The 17,309-nt window shown below is 49.0% G+C and overlaps 1 protein-coding gene across 16 annotated transcripts in view; it reads left to right on the forward strand.

Annotated features, from left to right (window-relative positions):
- FGFR2 (fibroblast growth factor receptor 2) overlaps positions 1-17,309 on the forward strand; it is a 100,600-nt gene that overhangs the window by 16,712 nt on the left and 66,579 nt on the right. For 10 of the 16 annotated variants that reach the window (XM_015590635.2, XM_015590637.2, XM_025047964.1 and 7 more), the window contains 2 exons: positions 8,782-9,048; positions 9,900-9,977. The exons of 3 other annotated variants lie outside the window; for them this stretch is intronic. In XM_015590635.2, coding sequence (XP_015446121.1) covers positions 8,782-9,048; positions 9,900-9,977 — 345 coding nt within the window. The remainder of the gene's footprint in view (positions 1-8,781; positions 9,049-9,899; positions 9,978-17,309) is intronic. 3 more of the 16 variants (XM_025047971.1, XM_025047973.1, XM_025047974.1) reach the window with 1 other exon arrangement.

Consider the following 17,309-nt stretch of genomic DNA (forward strand, 5'->3'; position numbering starts at 1 on the left):
GCAGGGGGGGCCTGAAGGTCCCCGGGGGGGGGCGTGGGGTGGGGAGAGCACGTCCCCACACATACGCGTGCACACACGCATGTACACACGCAGAAGGCAGGGTGGCACTGTAGGTCATGAGCAGTAAACCATGTGTCGGAGCTCCAGAAACGTGATAGAAGTTTCCTCTTTAACGTCCCCATTTCCCACAGTTTGAAGACCTGGTCAGGGGGCTTCTCTTCCTTCTGTGCTGAGCCTCTTGCAGCTGAGGAATAATCACCGTCTCAGCTGGAAGGCTTCCTGGGGGCGGGAGCTGTGCCGGGGGCCTGCCCTCTGTGCTCTGCCCCGTTGAGTGTTGTTCCTGGTTTGCAGGTGAAGAAACCGGAAGTGATTAGACAGCCGAGGGGCTCGTCCCGGGTCACATGATTTTTAAGTGGCAGAGTTGGGACTCTGGTCTGTTCCGAGTCTGTACTTCTCACATCCCCAGCCTGTCCTTTGCCTTTCTGAAGAGTCACCAGGGAGGGGACAGAAATGAGATTGGAGCCTTAACGCTAACAGACTGCGAAGGACTCGGGGGACAGCTGTGGGAACTGAAGGAGCATCTGTATAAGGTGGCTCGCCACTGTATCCATTGACGAGGGCCGCCCCAGGGCGAGTGCTGTCACCGGGGCTCAGAAGGCAGGCGGTTAAGTTTTCAGAACCAGAGATGATGTGTGTTCATTTTAAAGGCGACAGACACCTCTGCAAGGCCACTCTTGACCTAAAAGATGGTGTTGAGAACGGTCAGGCAAATCCCGTTCATTCCTTCAACTCCTTGTGAGGCCCAGCACTTTGCCCCCCTCCCTCACCCCTCCCTTCACCCCCTTGCCCCTTGCGGTGACACTGGTAGTATAGAACCTTCCCCCTGTGGCCCCCGTAGGTCGGCAGGGCCAACTTGTTGAGGGCGTGTTCCCCAGAACAGTGTGCCCTAGGGAGCCCTGAAGATCTGAGACAAGCTCATTTGCCCTCCACATCTGGTGAGCGAGTTCCCGGAGACAGGAGGCTTGGGGCCTGGATGCGCAGGTGGCCGAGCACATAGGCTCCTCATTGTCCACCTGACCTGGGGGTGCAGGCCCCTCTGACATAACCTGCAGTGCCAGTTTCTGCTTCCTGGGCACGAGATCACCTAGTGGCCTCTTTGGGAAATGCTCCGCGAACGAGGGCTCACGTTTGAAGTCCTTGCTCAAGAAAGCTGCCAGCGTCTAGGGATGTTATGCAGATGACATGGGGTCACTCCCGGTATCCTGGTGATCCCATGGCAAGTTTGCTCTCGTGAACGTGCAGGTATTCTGAGCGGGGCGAACCCCCCACCCCGTTTCGTGCTCCACACTCTCCCTTTCGGAGAACACGGCGATTAACGGCCTGAAACGTCAGAATCCAAAGGAGAGGGGGTGCCGACAAAGCAGGGCTTGACTCTTTGGCGACTCCCTCTTCAATGACTGCATTCTTAAACACTGTGCTATTGCTACATTTTCATTTTCTCTTTTCAAACTCGAAGAGCTGTTCATCATGTTTCTCAAAGACAGACCTAAATTATGGGAGGGGCGCGCCTAGCTACGTCATCGGTAATGGTTACCATATTGGAAACATGAGCCATTATCTCCTCCGACCACGGGGAACGTGAGCCAGGCTGGGCCAGTCTGGCTACCGTGGCGGAGGCAGTTATGAGTGGTGGTGATGGCCTCGGGACGCAAGGGGAGTTTTGAGTCCCGACGTGTGTGTGTCCACAAGACATCCTGACCGGCAGTCGTTTGCACGGAGAAAGCCGTGGCCTTTCCCCTCGTTTTCTTCTCGGGGTTTCATGACCTTGACCTCTTCCTGTCCGCCATCTTTAGTGCTGGCGGTGTTTCTTGAGGTAGAGGACGTCCATCTTTCATACCATGCAGTGCGTCTGTCTCTTCCTCCCCCTTAAGAACAAATCGTACCTCTGCCTTATAAGGCCTCCATTTGATGTCAGGGTTTTTTGTTGTTTTTTTTTTCTCCTGCAAGTCTGTTCTTGAAAAAGGGGATGCTCTGAGGATGTCTGAGCTGAAAAAGCCAGCTCTGCCACTGGCTGACTTTATCGTCTGTGTGTCTGCAGAGCCCCCGTGCCAGGGCACGCAAGGGCAGTCGTTTCTGACTCGATTGCGGGGGCCTCAATACCTTTATCTTTTTCTATTGGTAAGTTTTGATGGCAGCTAGACTGAAACTATGCCATGGAGAAGCGGGGGTTCCTCTCCTCCAGAGCCCCAATGCTGGTAAAACATGGAAAAGCTGCTGAAATGCCAGGTGTCTGTCCAGACTCCCTCCATGCAAACTTGTAAAAAGGCCCCAGGAGCGTGGTGTGTACGAAGATTCTGCGTTCCATCCCTAGGGACAGAAAATTGGGTATTGGCCAGTTGGAACTTCTCATCGGGACCGTGGCGTGTCCGCTGCAGGCCCTCTCAGAGACCAGGAGGGCGAGGTTAACCGGATCAGCCACCACTTACTTGCTGTGTACCGTGACACTGAAGTGACATTTGCCGCTTCGTTCTGTGTGTTTCTTCTGTCAAGACATTGGCAGCCCCAGAGCAGCGATGTTTATTCCTCCCGTACGAAGTGGCAGGATGTCTGGGAGGGCACCAGGACACCGAGGCGCCCTCGCTGCTCTTGCCCCAGATGCTCCATCACAGTTCCCTTGGGAGCCCTGGTCTGTGCCCAGAGGGGCGGGCTCATCCCTGCAGCCCCACCCCGAACCGTGCTGGCCTGCGCTGCAGTTACACACACCTGGGCCTGCGCTGCAGTTACACACACCTGCCCGTCTCTCCTCGGCTTCCCCCCGCCCCTGCTCTCGCCCCTCTTCCTTCTCAAGAGGAATCTGTTTCTAGATTTCTCTCTTTCTCCCTTTCCTCCCCTTTCCGGAGGAATGTGTTGAAGGCGTGAGCACCCTTGGCTTTCTGAGAGGGACACACCTCAGGGGCATATATGTCCCAGGGGTGACCCTACTGCATCCTTGAAGCTGGGGTTCCCGTTTCTTAGCTGTGATGGGTCTTGACATTTGAAAAGGCACCGTCCCAAAGAAACCCCAGAAAAGGCTCCGTTCGTGCAGTGTGATCTAGTCAGTCGTCCCGTTGGCATAAACTGCTTTTTTCTTCCTTAACAGTTTAAATGTCGTCTGTTCCCCCACGAAACGATTGGACAGGGCGAGATGCCGGTCTCCCATCTGTTCTCTGTTTGCATTTGGGCGCCATTTCAAAAACCACACGGCAAAAGTTTATAGGCAAACATTATAAAAAGTGACAGTCTGAAGTGCTGCTATCGCTGGTTTGGCAACAGAAAGTGTTACCTGAAATAGCTCACTGTTCCAACTCTCCCCAGCGCTTCGGTCGTCTCAAGACGACATGGGTGGACAGTTCCGCTTTACGTGGACGATGACGTCACGTAAACCTCAGCCTCTTCTGGATGTCACGAGATTTCCCCTGCTTGGGCTCCCCTCACACACAGGCAGAATTCGTTTCCCTGTGGTTGTCAACCGGGAAGTAAGTTCAGGCAGCTCATCGTTGGTGATGGCAGCGTGATGTCACACCAAGACCTGAGGTCATGACCTCTTCTATCCACCCTGACCTGCTAGAGGTTCCTTCTCCTCCCAGCAAGTTCAGATGGATGCAACTAGACGTGCACCCAGCAGAGCTGTCTGCTGCCAGGCCCGTGGTCACAGCAAGCAGAAGCAAGTGCGTCGAGCCCGCCCAGAAGGTAAACTCGTCGCCTTGTTTGTCTAGCAGTTTTAAGGCCTCGGTGACAAAGGACAGCCAACACGAGTGTGTGCGTGTGTTCCCGCTCTCGCTCTTTTCAGATTTTAATTTGTGTCATGAAAGATAGGTGGAAACATAGCTTCCGTCCATCTGTAGAAGCCTCTGAAAGAGCATTTATTTGGTGGGTAGCAAAGTGGCTTCCGGAACCTTCCCAGTCCAGCAAGAAGGGATACGGGTCATGCTGGCCTGGGAGCTTCGTGTGGGTTTATTCCCCTGGCCTGCATCAGAAAGGTGAAAAGTATGCCAGAGCACCAGAACAGATACACCCAGGAAATGTTAATATTGCTATAGAAAGGTATTGTTTCAATCTCCCAGGAACTACTTCGCCCTGTGTCAACCTTTATGTTTTTACAGAGCAGGTCGTGCACTGTGGTGGGCTCGAGGCGAGGCCCGTGTCAGTGGAAGATGCTCCAAGTTAGGGAGGCTGATAGGGCGTCGTGGACTCCGCATCGCCGGCATCAAAGGGACGGGGCAAATTGTCCTGGCTTCCCAGAGGGCAGTGGGAGGTAAACTCCACTGTGCGTTTATGTGGAGTGGGCAGGGAAGTCACCTGGGCTCACGCATGGAGGAGAAACGCAGCGGCCTCACTGTGGGCACCAGACAGAGCTCCCCCCACTGAGCCAGCTGTGTGCGTCCAGGCTACACCCCTGTGTTCTCAGCACCTTGGCCTGAGATGTCTCTGGTGTGGCAGCCTGTGAGCTGGGGGGGCTGCTGGGTGGCGTGGGAGGGACCCCTGTGGCATTCAGCCCTCCCTTCCCTTCCATGTGTCCCCATTGCCCGCCCTCTGACTCTCTCCCTTCTTGATACCGTTTCTCCCCAACCCCTTCGCCCTTTCTCCTGTTTCTTTCATTATTTATTTGTTTGTTTATTTTCAGTTGTGGTTGACATTTATATTAGTTTCAGGTGTACAATGTAGTGGTTAGACACTGGTATAATTTATCAAGCGATCCCCCCAGTAAGTCTAGATTTTCCCCAATTTCTATTGCTTTCAATGGCCCATTCACTCTTCCCCGCTAAGACGCGCCTGAAATCCTCCTAACCCGGGCAGGGATATCGCTGGGTTCTGCTGGGGTTCACCAAGGATGCCGCAGAACCCCGGGTGAGCCTTTTGTGCGATGATCGTTCGGGAGGGGACAGTGGCTATAAGCTTTCTGAATTTACCGTGGCAGCATGTCCTGGTTTCAGACTTTGAAGGTGGATGGCTCCATTTCGTGGATGAACATTGTAATTTAGTGATGTATTTTGGGGAGTTATTGTACTGTCCTTGATACTTATCATGTAATTGGAAAACTGGGTGACAGTTTTGACCTGATTTTACTGGAAATCAAGACCACTTTTAGTACGTGGAGTCATCTTACCGGTCTGTTGAGATGGGAACCCGTTAGTAAAACTGTTTACTGCCTATGGAGGTAGAAATCCAAATATTCTCCTATTATCCTCAAGGTCATAGCGAGTGTCTTCAGCCTTGAAAAATGACAGTGACATTCGTGGGCCCAGCAGGTTATAGTTTGGAAGATCAGGTTCCTATTGGTTGGCTAGTTGAGTCCTTATAAATAATAGTCTGTTTTTTGGGCATTTTCTTGCTCGTCAGTAGATGAGGAACTGGAGGCTGGGCGATTAGGCAGGAACGGCGTTGAGTTGGAACTTAAAGCTCCCTCTGTTTCTCAGGCAGGGCAGCACCTGTTCGTCAGGTATCCCCTGTGTCCAGCCTCCAGCAGGACGCGGTCCCTGCCCTCGAGGCCTCGCCGTCCTGTGTCCCTCCTCCTCCAGCCTGCAGGGCTGCTGTCCTTTCGGTGACACTGGCCTAGCATCTCAGGCACCCCTGGTTTCAGCAAGACTTTGTGGTTTACGTACTAAAGGTGAAGGGAAGGATTTTCTGTGAAATGCTTTCCTTTAAAAATGGAGAAATCACAACTCTCCCTTGGCTGGGAGAGATTTTTCTGCATCATAATTACAAGTGTCTTGCATACATATATATATCTATATATAGATAGATATATATCTATATATCTATATATCTATCTATATATATCTATATATCTATCTATATATAGATATATATATATGTATGTATTTAAACAGTCTCAGAGCATTGCAGCACCTCCATGAAATAGGGGCATAGCGTCTCCCTATAGCACAGCCAGGACTGAAGCAGGGTGGCTGCACGAGTCCCGGTCTGTCCACTGAGGGAGGGAGGCATTGCTGCTCATGTCCAGCTGCCTCTCTGCTCAGTGATCTTTCGATGACCAGCTCCGGCTCAGAGAAGAGCAGATTCCGTGACATTCTCGGTGACTTGCTGATCACAGGGTGTGTGTGGCCTTAATAAATATTGTTTCATGACCCAGGCTAATCAAGGTAAATTTATTCTCACATTGAGGGTGCTGTTTCAGTAAGTAGTTGTCGGAAACAGGGGACCTAAATGACATCTGATCTTTGTTTTAACCAGCTGTAAGTAGGGTTGGACCAGGTGGCCTTTGGGGCCCCGTCAGATCTGATGTCCTATGAATCTGTGACTCTAGGATGCTGGAAGAGGAAGAGGGCCTGAGATTTGGGGTCAAACCGAACTCCTCCTTCTCCCGCTCCGTCCCATATTTCTCTTCCTGTCTGTCCCTTTTCTGCTCGGGATTCAGAGTTCAGCATATCTCTATTAGTCACTCGGTTCTGCTGCATTAGGATCGAAAGTCTCCGGAGGTGTGGCCCGAGGAACTGAGTTCTCAGCATCTAGGAAACGTCACTTTGCCCTTCTCTGTAGAGAAGCTTTCCCTGACCATCCTGTACAGCGGGGCTGGGGAACTTTCTGTAAAGATCAAGACTGAATATTTTAGGCATCACAGGCCATAGGGTTGCTCTGCAAGCAACTACTCAACTCTGCCATTGTTAACAGCCCCAGACAATGACAACAGTTTTCATTACGCAAACAAATGAGCGTGGCTGTGTGCCAATAAAACTTTGTTTACAAAAACAGGCGATGGCTGGGGTTGGCCCTGCAGAAGCTTACCAGCCCGGTGCCCTAACCTCCCATCTCTGTGTGTTCCATTTTGCTGTGTTTTTCTTGACATTTAAGATCACCTCACATACTTAATATTTTTTTGTAGATTTTTATATTTATTGTTTGTCACCCTCACTGTAATTAAAGCTCCCCAACTTTCATCGTAGGGACTGTTAAGTGTGGGGACTGTTTTTGTTCCCTGAGCATCCAGAATAAAGTGTGACCCATAGTAGGTGCTCAGCAAATACTTGTCGAATGGGAAAAACAAACGTTTGAAACGTAATTGCCTGTCGTTTGGGGCTTTCTGCCCTTGTTTGGGGGCGTGTTTGTTCATATCACATTCACTTCCGTTTTCTTCCTTCCGTTGGGGTCATCTCTGTGTTCACGTCCTGGTCAGCAGCCCTCTTGGCCGGTGCGCCGTAGGGAAACTGGCCTTCCCGTGTCGGCCGTGGATGGTGGTGGCCAGCACTTCCACGGCCAGATGCCTGCAGCCTTCGCTGTTCCTTCAGCAATCGAATTGAAACGTGAGGCGACTTTATTTCAGTCTGATTTGGGAGATTTATACAGAACATACTCAAGAGGCAAAACAGTTGCCTTGTGATGTTGCCCAGATTTGGAGCTGTCCCAGAGTTGGGGAGCTTTGTGTTTCCTGGACCTGGGACTCTGGGTACCATTCACAGTTCTCTTAGTGAGGTACGAAAGCGGCTTCACAGACCTTCGCGGGTCCCAGACAGTGGCTCTGGCTGTTAAAGGCTCATGGTTTCTTCTCACGTCTGCTCACAGAGGTTACATGAGTTGGGTCCTCTTGGGTCCCCTCCTGCCCTGCATACTTGGGGACTGTGACCATGTTCCACATGGGCCACCTTCCACGTGCATGCCAGGTATGGCCTTGGGGGAGGGGAGGGACGAACAAGGAGCCACAGGACCTGAGCCCTCCCCATGGGATCTTGGTGTCTCCTCAGGACATGTTCGTCAGGGAGGTGGCATGTCCCGAGGAGCTGGTGAAGTGGGCGGACGTGGGAGGAGGGTGGCATCTGCTTCGCTCTGGGTCAGGGTGACCGATGGCAGGCTCTCATCTGGAGCGCCCTGCGGAATGTGGGCCCTGAAGGATGAATGGGGTGTAGCAGGGAGGGGAGGCAGGAAGGAACGGTCCTGAGGAGACGAGGGCAGAGGCCCGAGGAGGCCAGGACCCAGGACGTGTGGCGGGGGCTGCCGGGCAGGGCGGGATCCAGCTTTTAATGCACAGCGCGCAGTGGTTTCATTTCAGGACCTATTTACACGCCACAGAGACCACCCCTCAGCCATCTGGGGCATTTAGCTCTTTGTTTTTGGTGTTAAGGCTTTTACTGTGTTAAGTAAGACAGCTTGCTTCAGCTCACCCAGCACAGAATCACATCTCCAGACCAGCAAAGTTCTGACCTGAGAGCTCGTGAAAACTCAGAGGGCAGTTTCGTGGAAGGACCCATCAGTTTCCCTTAAATTTGAGGCATTTCAAGCAGCTTGGTGTTGTGACAACAGGCAAAATCCAGCACAAATAAGTGTGTGTGTGTGTGTGTGTGTGTGTGTGTGTGTGTGTGTGTGTGGACACACAGCCATGCAGTCACGTCGAATAAAAAATTTTGTAAAACATCAGTCCTTACACATAAAAAAGTCACGATAATGGGACCTCGGTGTGGGGGGGGGGGTCACACTGCAAGCGGGCTCTGATTGGCAGTCGACTTGAAGGTTTTCTTGTGCCATGTCCTTCCATGCTGGGTCTCGGGTTTGTGTTTAAAGCCCTACGGCTCGTGGTCACTAAGTGGGCAGCCTCTGCTGGGTGCTTCCTCTGGCTCTGCGCAGGAGGGCCGCTTCCTGGGGTTGCGGGGAGAGGCCCGTGCCTGCTGGGGGCCGTTTGCAAAACAAGAACTGCACTCCTGGGGTGAAGGGGCCGCCACTGACCTGTGTTGGACGTTCTCTCCTCCTCCTCCTCCCCATCTCTGCCTTCTCTCTCCCACCTTTCTGCAGAGCCACCAACCAAATACCAAATCTCCCAGCCAGAAGTTTACGTGGCTGCGCCTGGGGACTCGCTAGAGTTGCGTTGCCAGTTGAGAGATGCCGCCGTGATCAGTTGGACTAAGGATGGGGGACAGTTGGGACCCAGCAATAGGACAGTGCTTATTGGGGAATACTTGCAGATAGAAGGTGCCACGCCTAGAGACTCCGGCCTCTATGCTTGTACCGCTGCTAGGACTGTAGACAGTGAGACTGTCTACTTCATGGTCAATGTCACAGGTGAGTTGGCCCGCGAGGCCTCTGCCCTCTCTTCCCTGTTGCTGTTTTCTGGGTACAGTTTTATTGGACAATCATGGTGGGAACCAAGCAGACGCCAGGCACAGAGCTTCAGTTTGTTACTGATCTGTTTTTGAAGTTCTTGCATGGGACCTGGTGTGTCAGAGAGACTGGTCGTTAAAAATGACAGGATTCTCATGTACAAAGTAACATTTTTCTTTTAAGACAGCATGCTTTTATATAAGTAAAAACCTATCTTTCTCTCTCCGTACCACCGGCATCCTTGGTACTCAGAGCATAGGATTAAAATTTGGATGCTGAAGATTTCTGATTCTTTGAATTAAAATTTGAGTTTCTTCCATGCCGTGATGGCGATGGGGTCTGCACAGGCCCCCCTTGGAGGCCGAGTTTAAAGTTTTGCTTTCAGAATATTAATAAATGGTTGGAAGGCCGCACAGGAGCTAAGTTTTTCTGAGGGCTCATTCCTTTCTTGATGAGACCCTGAGCACTGAAAGGTTGTGTTGGAAAAAGCAAAAAATCATTGGATGTTATGGAAAATCCGTAAATTTGCTGGGTATTTGAACACCGTTTAAAGCTTAAAATCTAAATTCTGTACATTCAGTTTTTTAGAACGTTTAAATAATGTGACAGCAGAAAACATTGGGAATCATAATATAGACCAACTGTCATCACGGAGACAAGATGTAAGCCGTTAAAACCGTCGTAGCTAAACCTGGGCTCAGACTTTTCCTGTGGGCTCCTGGGCGTTGGCTCCCCCATCCGAGAAGAAAGCGGTGGGCGATGGCCTGTTGCTCGGCAAAAACACAACCATGGATGTGTTCTTTTGAATACAGATGCCATCTCATCCGGAGATGATGAGGACGACACAGATGGCTCCGAGGATTTTGTCAGTGAGAACAGGGACAACAAGAGTAAGTAACAGCCGTCTCCAAAGGTCCCGAGAGAGGAGAGCTCGTGGGGCGCCCCGAGCGTCCCCCGTCGTCTGTCGACTCTCCGCGATGCTGTGGCCCCGCCTTCCTCCGCGGTGTCTCCTTTCCTGACTTTCGAACCTGAGAGAATAAACCAGCGTTACTGTGCACCCTTCTCTACCGCTCGTCCTTTCTTGTCGTGTTAGTGGGCCGCCCCGGTCTGAAAGCAGTTACGACCTTTCTCCTCTTGGGTTTCTTTTTCCCTTTGATTTCTCGCTCTTCGGAGACACGTGGCATCTGGGTTTCTCTGTAACCGTCGCTGGTGCTTCGCTGTGATTCTGCCCCTCACGCCGGGAACACTGGACAGCGGTGGTCTCAGCAGGGGGAGGGGAGGGATGGGGATGCTGGCGGCATCACGTGGGTGGAGCCAGAGGTGTTGCTAAAATGTCCTGCAATGTAGAACAGCGGTTCTCAACCTTTCTGGCACCAAGGACCGGAGCTCCTATGAGCATCAAATGTCTGATGATCTGAGGCGGAGCTGAGGCGGTGATGCTGGCGCTGGGGAGCAGCTGCAAACAGATGAAGCTTCCTTCGCTCGCTCACCTGCCGCTCACTCCCTGCTGTGCAGCCTGGTTCCTAACAGGCCACGGATCTGTACCCATCGGAGGCCCAGGGTTTTGGGACCCCTGCTATAGAGGACGGCCCCATAACAAGGAGTGATCTGGTCCAAAGTATCAGTAGTGCTGAGGTTGACAGACCTTGGCTTTTAAAACATTATTGCATGCTGAGCAGAAATAAGGAAAGTGTGCCTTACTCTGCAGATGGAAAAGGGGGCCAGTGAGCGCCTTTAAAGGCAGTAAACACTGAGCGTCGACACATAGGAGGCCTTTCCTTTGTGCATAAGAACATGGCTGCTAGGAGTTGGCAGCCTGGGTTCAAATCCTGCTCCACCACGTCTGAGTTTGGTGACCTTGGGCAAGGATTTTAACTTCTGTCTGAGTTTCGACAACTAAAATGGGACTGATAACACCTGATGCAATTGTGGTGAGGATCGGATGAGTTCTTATTTGCTCAAAAGAGTACTTGTGAGTGTTTATTCGATAAAGGAGATAAAATGCAGCATTTAGGTGTGTTTTCCAGTAACATGGCTGGAATGTTCCCGAGGGGCTTTTATGTTGGTCACTGGTATTTGTGGCTCAGATTTAGACTCTACATTTTCTTAAAAGGATGTTCATCAGTTTAGTAAATTTAAACAAGGCTTGAATAATAAGACAGTTAATTATTCAAATAGGCCCAGGGCTTTTTTAAAGGAAGAAGAGAAAGTTAATCTCGTCAAGTGTCTGGGATAATGTGTTTCTTAGGTGGGGAACTGGGTTTGTCTCCAAATCAACAGCTAGGACAAAAGGGAAATATTTTGGTTTATACAGTGTTCACTTTTTTGGCAAGAGAACGCTCGGGGCCTGGATCACTTATATCAGCATCACTTGAGAACTTATGAGAAATGAAAATTCTCAGGCTCCACCCCTGACCCACTGGATTAGAAACTCTGGGGGTGATTCTCACGCACACTAAAGTGTGAGAACCATTGGCTTAGGTGTTCACATGTCCAGATCTGCTTCAAAGAGGAGTTTACTGTCAGAGACCTTGCTTGTAAAACGGTGGGTAATGAGGTGGGTGAAAGTGTTTTCCACTGTGATTTGTACTGGCTTTCTAATGAGGTTATTATGTTTTCATAATAGAAGCTGGTACATCAGAAGACATCATTCACTCCTTCTTAGTTCTTTGGCTCCGGCAGGGGAGGAGGTGGTGATGAGGGCCAGCTTTGGGCCAGCTCTGTGCCGGTTGCTGGCCCAGTCAGTGCCTCCTATCAACCCGATAAGGTGGAGAGAGGAGTTGTTCTTGTTTTTGTTTTTTTTTGTTTTTTGTTTTTTGTTTTTAGTTTTTGCTGTTTTATTGGGCGGAAATTCACGAAGCAGCGAGCGAAAGGCAAACGTGTGATTCAGTTGTGGGCCTGTTGCACGTCGATTCACAGCGCCCCTCTGCCAACACGCAGGGTGGTGATGGGGGTGAGCGAGGGTGCTTGCACTGACATGTGGGTGTCATGCTGTTGATTGGGACCTCAGATGCCATCGACTCCATTGTGTTGGCATGTCAGGATCTGTGTCATCCTGGTGGCCTGATAGCGTGATTCTTGGGAAATAATAAGATGTAACAGCAAGGTAGAGGTTACATAACAAGTAGGCCGAGTGAACTAGATCGCTCTTCTGACTCGGAAGGCACTTACGTGCCACGGTCCCCTCCTGCCTAGTGCCCATGTAGAAAGGCCAGGTAGCAGAGTACTCCGTTGAATGAATTTCCATGCCGTCATCTTGCAAGCAGGGTTCTTTGTAATTAGCTCTCAAATGACACCAACTCTGCCCCGAAATGGGTGCTTGTCAGTGATTAAGGGCCGGTGTTAACTGTACCGGGGAGATACTGCTGCTGGGAACTGCCCCTGTCTGGTGCCTCTGAAACATTAGACGTGATTTAAAGTGATAGCAGTTCTTAGCTGGCTCCTCGGCCTGTGCCATCTGTTCGTGTGATTAGGCTGGTCTGATTCACAGGTGCAGCCTGGGGTGGCTGAGATTAAGCAGCTGTGGCCTGTGTGGACAGAGGAATGCCATGGCCAGGGTAATTGGCAAGGCGGGGAAAGGGATGTTGCCTTTAAAACAATTTTTTGCCACCTCAAGTGTCAAATGCCTGACCTGATTAATAGGGAAAATTGTAAAGGTACCAAATTCTTTGCATTTCCAGCCACCTGGAAAATGCTCTCGTGTCCGAATTGATTCCTTTGGTGCCTTCTGATCGTCTGGAAATGCCACTGGGTGTGCTCAAAAGTTAACAGATGATGCTCTGGTGACCCTGTGCTGACGGTGACATTGCTGGGCTTTTCTGAAGTTGCTTCTCTTTGTGGGGTTGGTAGATGTTGGTTCTGTATCTTCTTGAACAACATGTTGCAGGTTATTCTCTCTGCTGGTATTCCAGATTGTCGTTTGTCTAATTTGGGTGGTTAACAGTAAGAAGGCGAGTTTATCTGCCTGGTACAGAGTTCTTCTTAGATTCTGTACAGAGCACAAAAAGCGTGGTAGTCAAATACGCTGGCCAAAATCAGTCAAAAATTAAGGCAGGATCGTTGAATTTTGGCCATGACACTGGTATCCATTAACATCAAGGTCGGATTTCAATTTTTATAGGAATGTTTGGCAACCTTCAGGTGGATCTTAACTCTCACCTCGGCACGCGAGACCCAGCGCAAACACGGGCTCCTCGTTTACACAGCAGATCGAGTGGCTCTGTTCAGAGTATCCGCGTCCTGTCCTCTTGCATCACAGTCAGGATCGTGTAATATCCCAGACCCGCCTTTCCCAGTAGACCGCTTCTGGAGGGCGGGGACCAGCCTGGATGGTGAGCGAATAGGTTGTGGAGTTACAGCCCTCACGCCCATCTTTTATGGGTCTCATTAAAAACAGCAACGTTCAGGTCTGGTCTCTACATTAAGAGAATAAGTTGATGTTTCCCAAAGAATACCCCTTGGAACCCTAGTCCATACTAATTCTCTGCCAAAAACGAATTGTGTTTTGAAATGAATTTGGAAAACACCTCATACCGTGACCTTTTCTTGGATACTTATAGTGGTCATCAGCATAATACATGCTCTGAAATGTTCTGTAGTAAAACGTTTAATTCTGTCCTTTGCTAGGGTTTTCCAAACTGATTGACTCTAAGAGCTGTTTCAAAATGCAGACCTATTGCACATGCTTTGAAAAATCCTCTAATGGGCCGATTTGATTGATCTGACTTTCTGCACCCTCTTAAGTCAGGCTCTTCCATCACAGGTGTGAAGGGCATTCTTAGGTCATATTTTAGCAGCTGACTAGCTGATGACCTCACACCTAACCAGCACTAGATGTTTTCCTGAGAACAATCATGTGATGTCATTATAGGCCTGGCTGCCAGGAAATAATGCTGCTGCTACATATGCCCTTTAGTGAGACCGACTTTCTGCAGACAGAAAGTTGCCATTTCAAATGCTAAGTTTTGAAATGCATCCAGGTCGAGGATTTTCAAAGGTTCTGATTTTATACTTTAGCTAAGAAAGCATAACTTTTAACTAGTCTTTGTACTAGGTATCTTAATGGGTTCTCGGGCAGCAAATAAGTAGACACGTACGTCCATTTTTTTTGGAGTGACTTTTATTATACCTCCAACTTCTGTTTAAGTGATTAATGTTTCTGAAGAGCTTGAGACTGAATTCTTGGGAAGATCATGATTGACAAAAGGTTCAGGTTGGCTGCTTAACTAGAGGGAATTGATAGCGAGACAACTGTATCGAGATTCTTTCTTGCTCAAGGTGGATTGGTTCTTTCTATCGTGTAGAGAGACAAGGTAATTTTCTGTTTTGGTTTCATTCTTGTTGGGACCTGCAGCAGATGCCCATACCTGTGTCAGGGAGAAAGGCAATTTTTTTTTTTTTTGGAAGTAAGTACGGTAAATGAAAATTTTTGGCCTGAGTTTCCAAACTCCTTTCATTGATTAATCTGCTGATAACAGTTCGCAGTCATCTTTGCTCTAATTGGGAGTTTTACTTGGTAGATTGTATCTAAGTTGGTAAATGTTGGTTTCTTAGTTGTGTGAAAGTTCCCAAGAATTAAGAAAAAAAAAAAACATTGAAAAAAAACTCAAGGTGCACAAGCTTCTAAAAAGTTTTTTGAAATTCCTTTTTGATGAAAACCTCATCATAAATCGGTTTGGGTGTTTTATCACAGAGGCCAGCAAGGGTTCCGTCCTGGACTGACTGTCTCTTCCTTCTCAGCCTCTCTTCCGGTCAAACAGCCTCACCAACCAGCATCACCAACCACCTGAGGGTTTTCTTTTGAAGGCTGATCCTGGGAACTCCCAAGGGGCAACTGGTCTCCCAGTGGACTCAGGCATTTCACGTGTGGGTAACTTGCCTGGTTTAATGTATTTCTTATCGAACGCCTCGTTGGTCAGCAAGTTATTTTAATGAGATGTCTCAAAAGAGCAACTCTCCATCATCACACCCTCACTCACATCTCCATATTTTGTTAGATTTGTTTTCTCTTAGTTTATGAAAAACCAAAAGCAGATGAACTGTAGTCTTCTGAAAGGATAGGGGGGCGGAGTACAGCTCTCAGAGACAACCCCCACCCAGGGGTCAAAGCATTCAAATGTCCTGATTAGTGATATTTTTAAAGGCCCTAATTATAGACTTAAGACAGAGGCCTTAGTGGGGCTTTAGGGAGTTTGTGAGACTTAATCTAGGAGCTGAAACAGGCTGTGTTTTTTATTTTTTTATTTCTGCATCAATAAAAATACAGTTGACAGTCACCAGCGTCCACAGCTCACATAAATCTTGGACTTTTGACTTAATTACCATGGGAGAGTTCAAAGGGCAGCCTGGAGTGGTTGAAAGAGCACTGCTCAGGGAGCTAGAGACTTGGTCTAGCCTCAGCTCGGCCTCTGGCCGTGTGACCTTGATCAAATCACTTAACCTTTCTGGATGACATTGATCACATTAGCCATTGGGCCAGATGGTCACCAAGGTCACTTTTGGCACAGTGGTAATATGATTCCATGTTTTCCTTTAAACTGCTAGGCTAGATTCTCTCTTTTTGGTTTTAGAGAGAGAGGAGACCATAAACCTTAGACGTCAGTCAGCATTGGGATACGGAAGGGATTATGTTGGGGGCGGGCTCAGCAGCCCATGTTTTCTCATTGAGTTTAAATTGCAAGGTCAATATAAATCTTCTAATCCTACCATTTGTTGACAGAATCAATATCTGCCTAGAATATAGATACCTGGAAAGAATGTTAGAACTGGGAGAGACCTTATCAGAACATTCAGTTCAACTCCCTCGTTTTATAGCTCAAGCTTTTAATAGCTGTCCATCTGGTCCGTCTGTCCGTCCGTCCGTCCATCCATCCATCCATCCATCCATCCATCCATCCATCCATCCAATAAACGCTTGAGTACCTATTCCTTAGGCTGAAGACGACTCAAACTATACCCTCCAGATGCTCCACTCTCGTTGGCCAGCAGAAATTAAAAGGAATATTTCTCAGTTATGGGAACCCACGTAAATAACAGAGGTGGCCCAGAGAAGGGATGGTTAATCTTCACCGTGGAATGGATTGGTTAAGAAAGGCTGTGTTGAGGGAAGTGTCTGTAGGGTTATAAATTTCTGTTTAGCCAGCTACATCTTAAGAGACTTTGTATTAAAGTAAAATTCTGCTTATTTAACATTATTACTAATATACAGTAACTGTTTCAGTATAGTAAATGGTAATGAGTAGGGTATCCTGTACCTCGATGATGGGATTTTACAATTTATTTCGGCAGGTCTTCCTGTTCCTTTAATCTGCTCACTTATTAGTATTTAATGACTAAGAGAGCATCTTCTACATATTACATCAGAAGATCCGAGAATGTCAGAGCAGAGGGGGCCATACTTATCATCTAGGTCCACGTGTTTGCTCCCGATTTAGCATAATTCATGTTTTATGCCATTGGAAGTTTATATCACAGTTTCTCTTAAACCCACTCCTCATATATCCCTGAGGTTATGTAAAGCGGAGGCTTATACGTGTCTTTCAAGCAACGCGGTGTGGCCTTGGCTCGCAGATTCATTTTAAATAAAGCTGCTGAGTAAACATCCGTACTGAGCACCTGCTATGTGCAAGGGTCACCCCTGCTTTTGTAGATTATTAATTTGTTAACCAGACTCCTTGTCCAGATGAAAGTCATTAATGGGATGGACGAGGCCTCCTTAGGTAGATGAGTTTGTCAGGATCCTGGCCCCTGTCTTTCACCCACTGCATTGTGGTTTTGGTGGGCCCGGGCATTTCCAGATGGGTCCAGGCTGCAGTAAATGGCAGGAAATACTGAGGACACGAAGAGTTTGCAGAGGACATGAGACCACGGATGAAGGAAGCACAGTGGGGCTATTCCTGCAATGTGATTCTTTCTCTAGACCCTCCAGGTTCTTCAGGCTTCACATAAAACTGATTTACTTAAGAAAGAGCCATTCATTGTAAAACATTAAAATAATTCCTCCCCTCCAGCATCCTGCTCATTAAAGAAATTCGTGAGCTTGACATTTTAAAGGAAGGCCTAGTCACACAAGCACGTCTTGTGTGTGTGTGATGTGAGCCCTCAGCCGGCGTGGGGTTGGGCAGAAGGTAGGGACGGGTGGCTCATCACTGCCGCACAGGGAACCTCGACAATTTGGCTTAGTGGCCCTTTCTGCTGAGTCAGGACTTAGTCATTCAGGGAAA

The sequence above is a fragment of the Pteropus alecto genome, unplaced genomic scaffold, assembly GCF_000325575.1.
Source record: "Pteropus alecto unplaced genomic scaffold, ASM32557v1 scaffold205, whole genome shotgun sequence".
Lineage (NCBI taxonomy): Eukaryota > Metazoa > Chordata > Mammalia > Chiroptera > Pteropodidae > Pteropus > Pteropus alecto.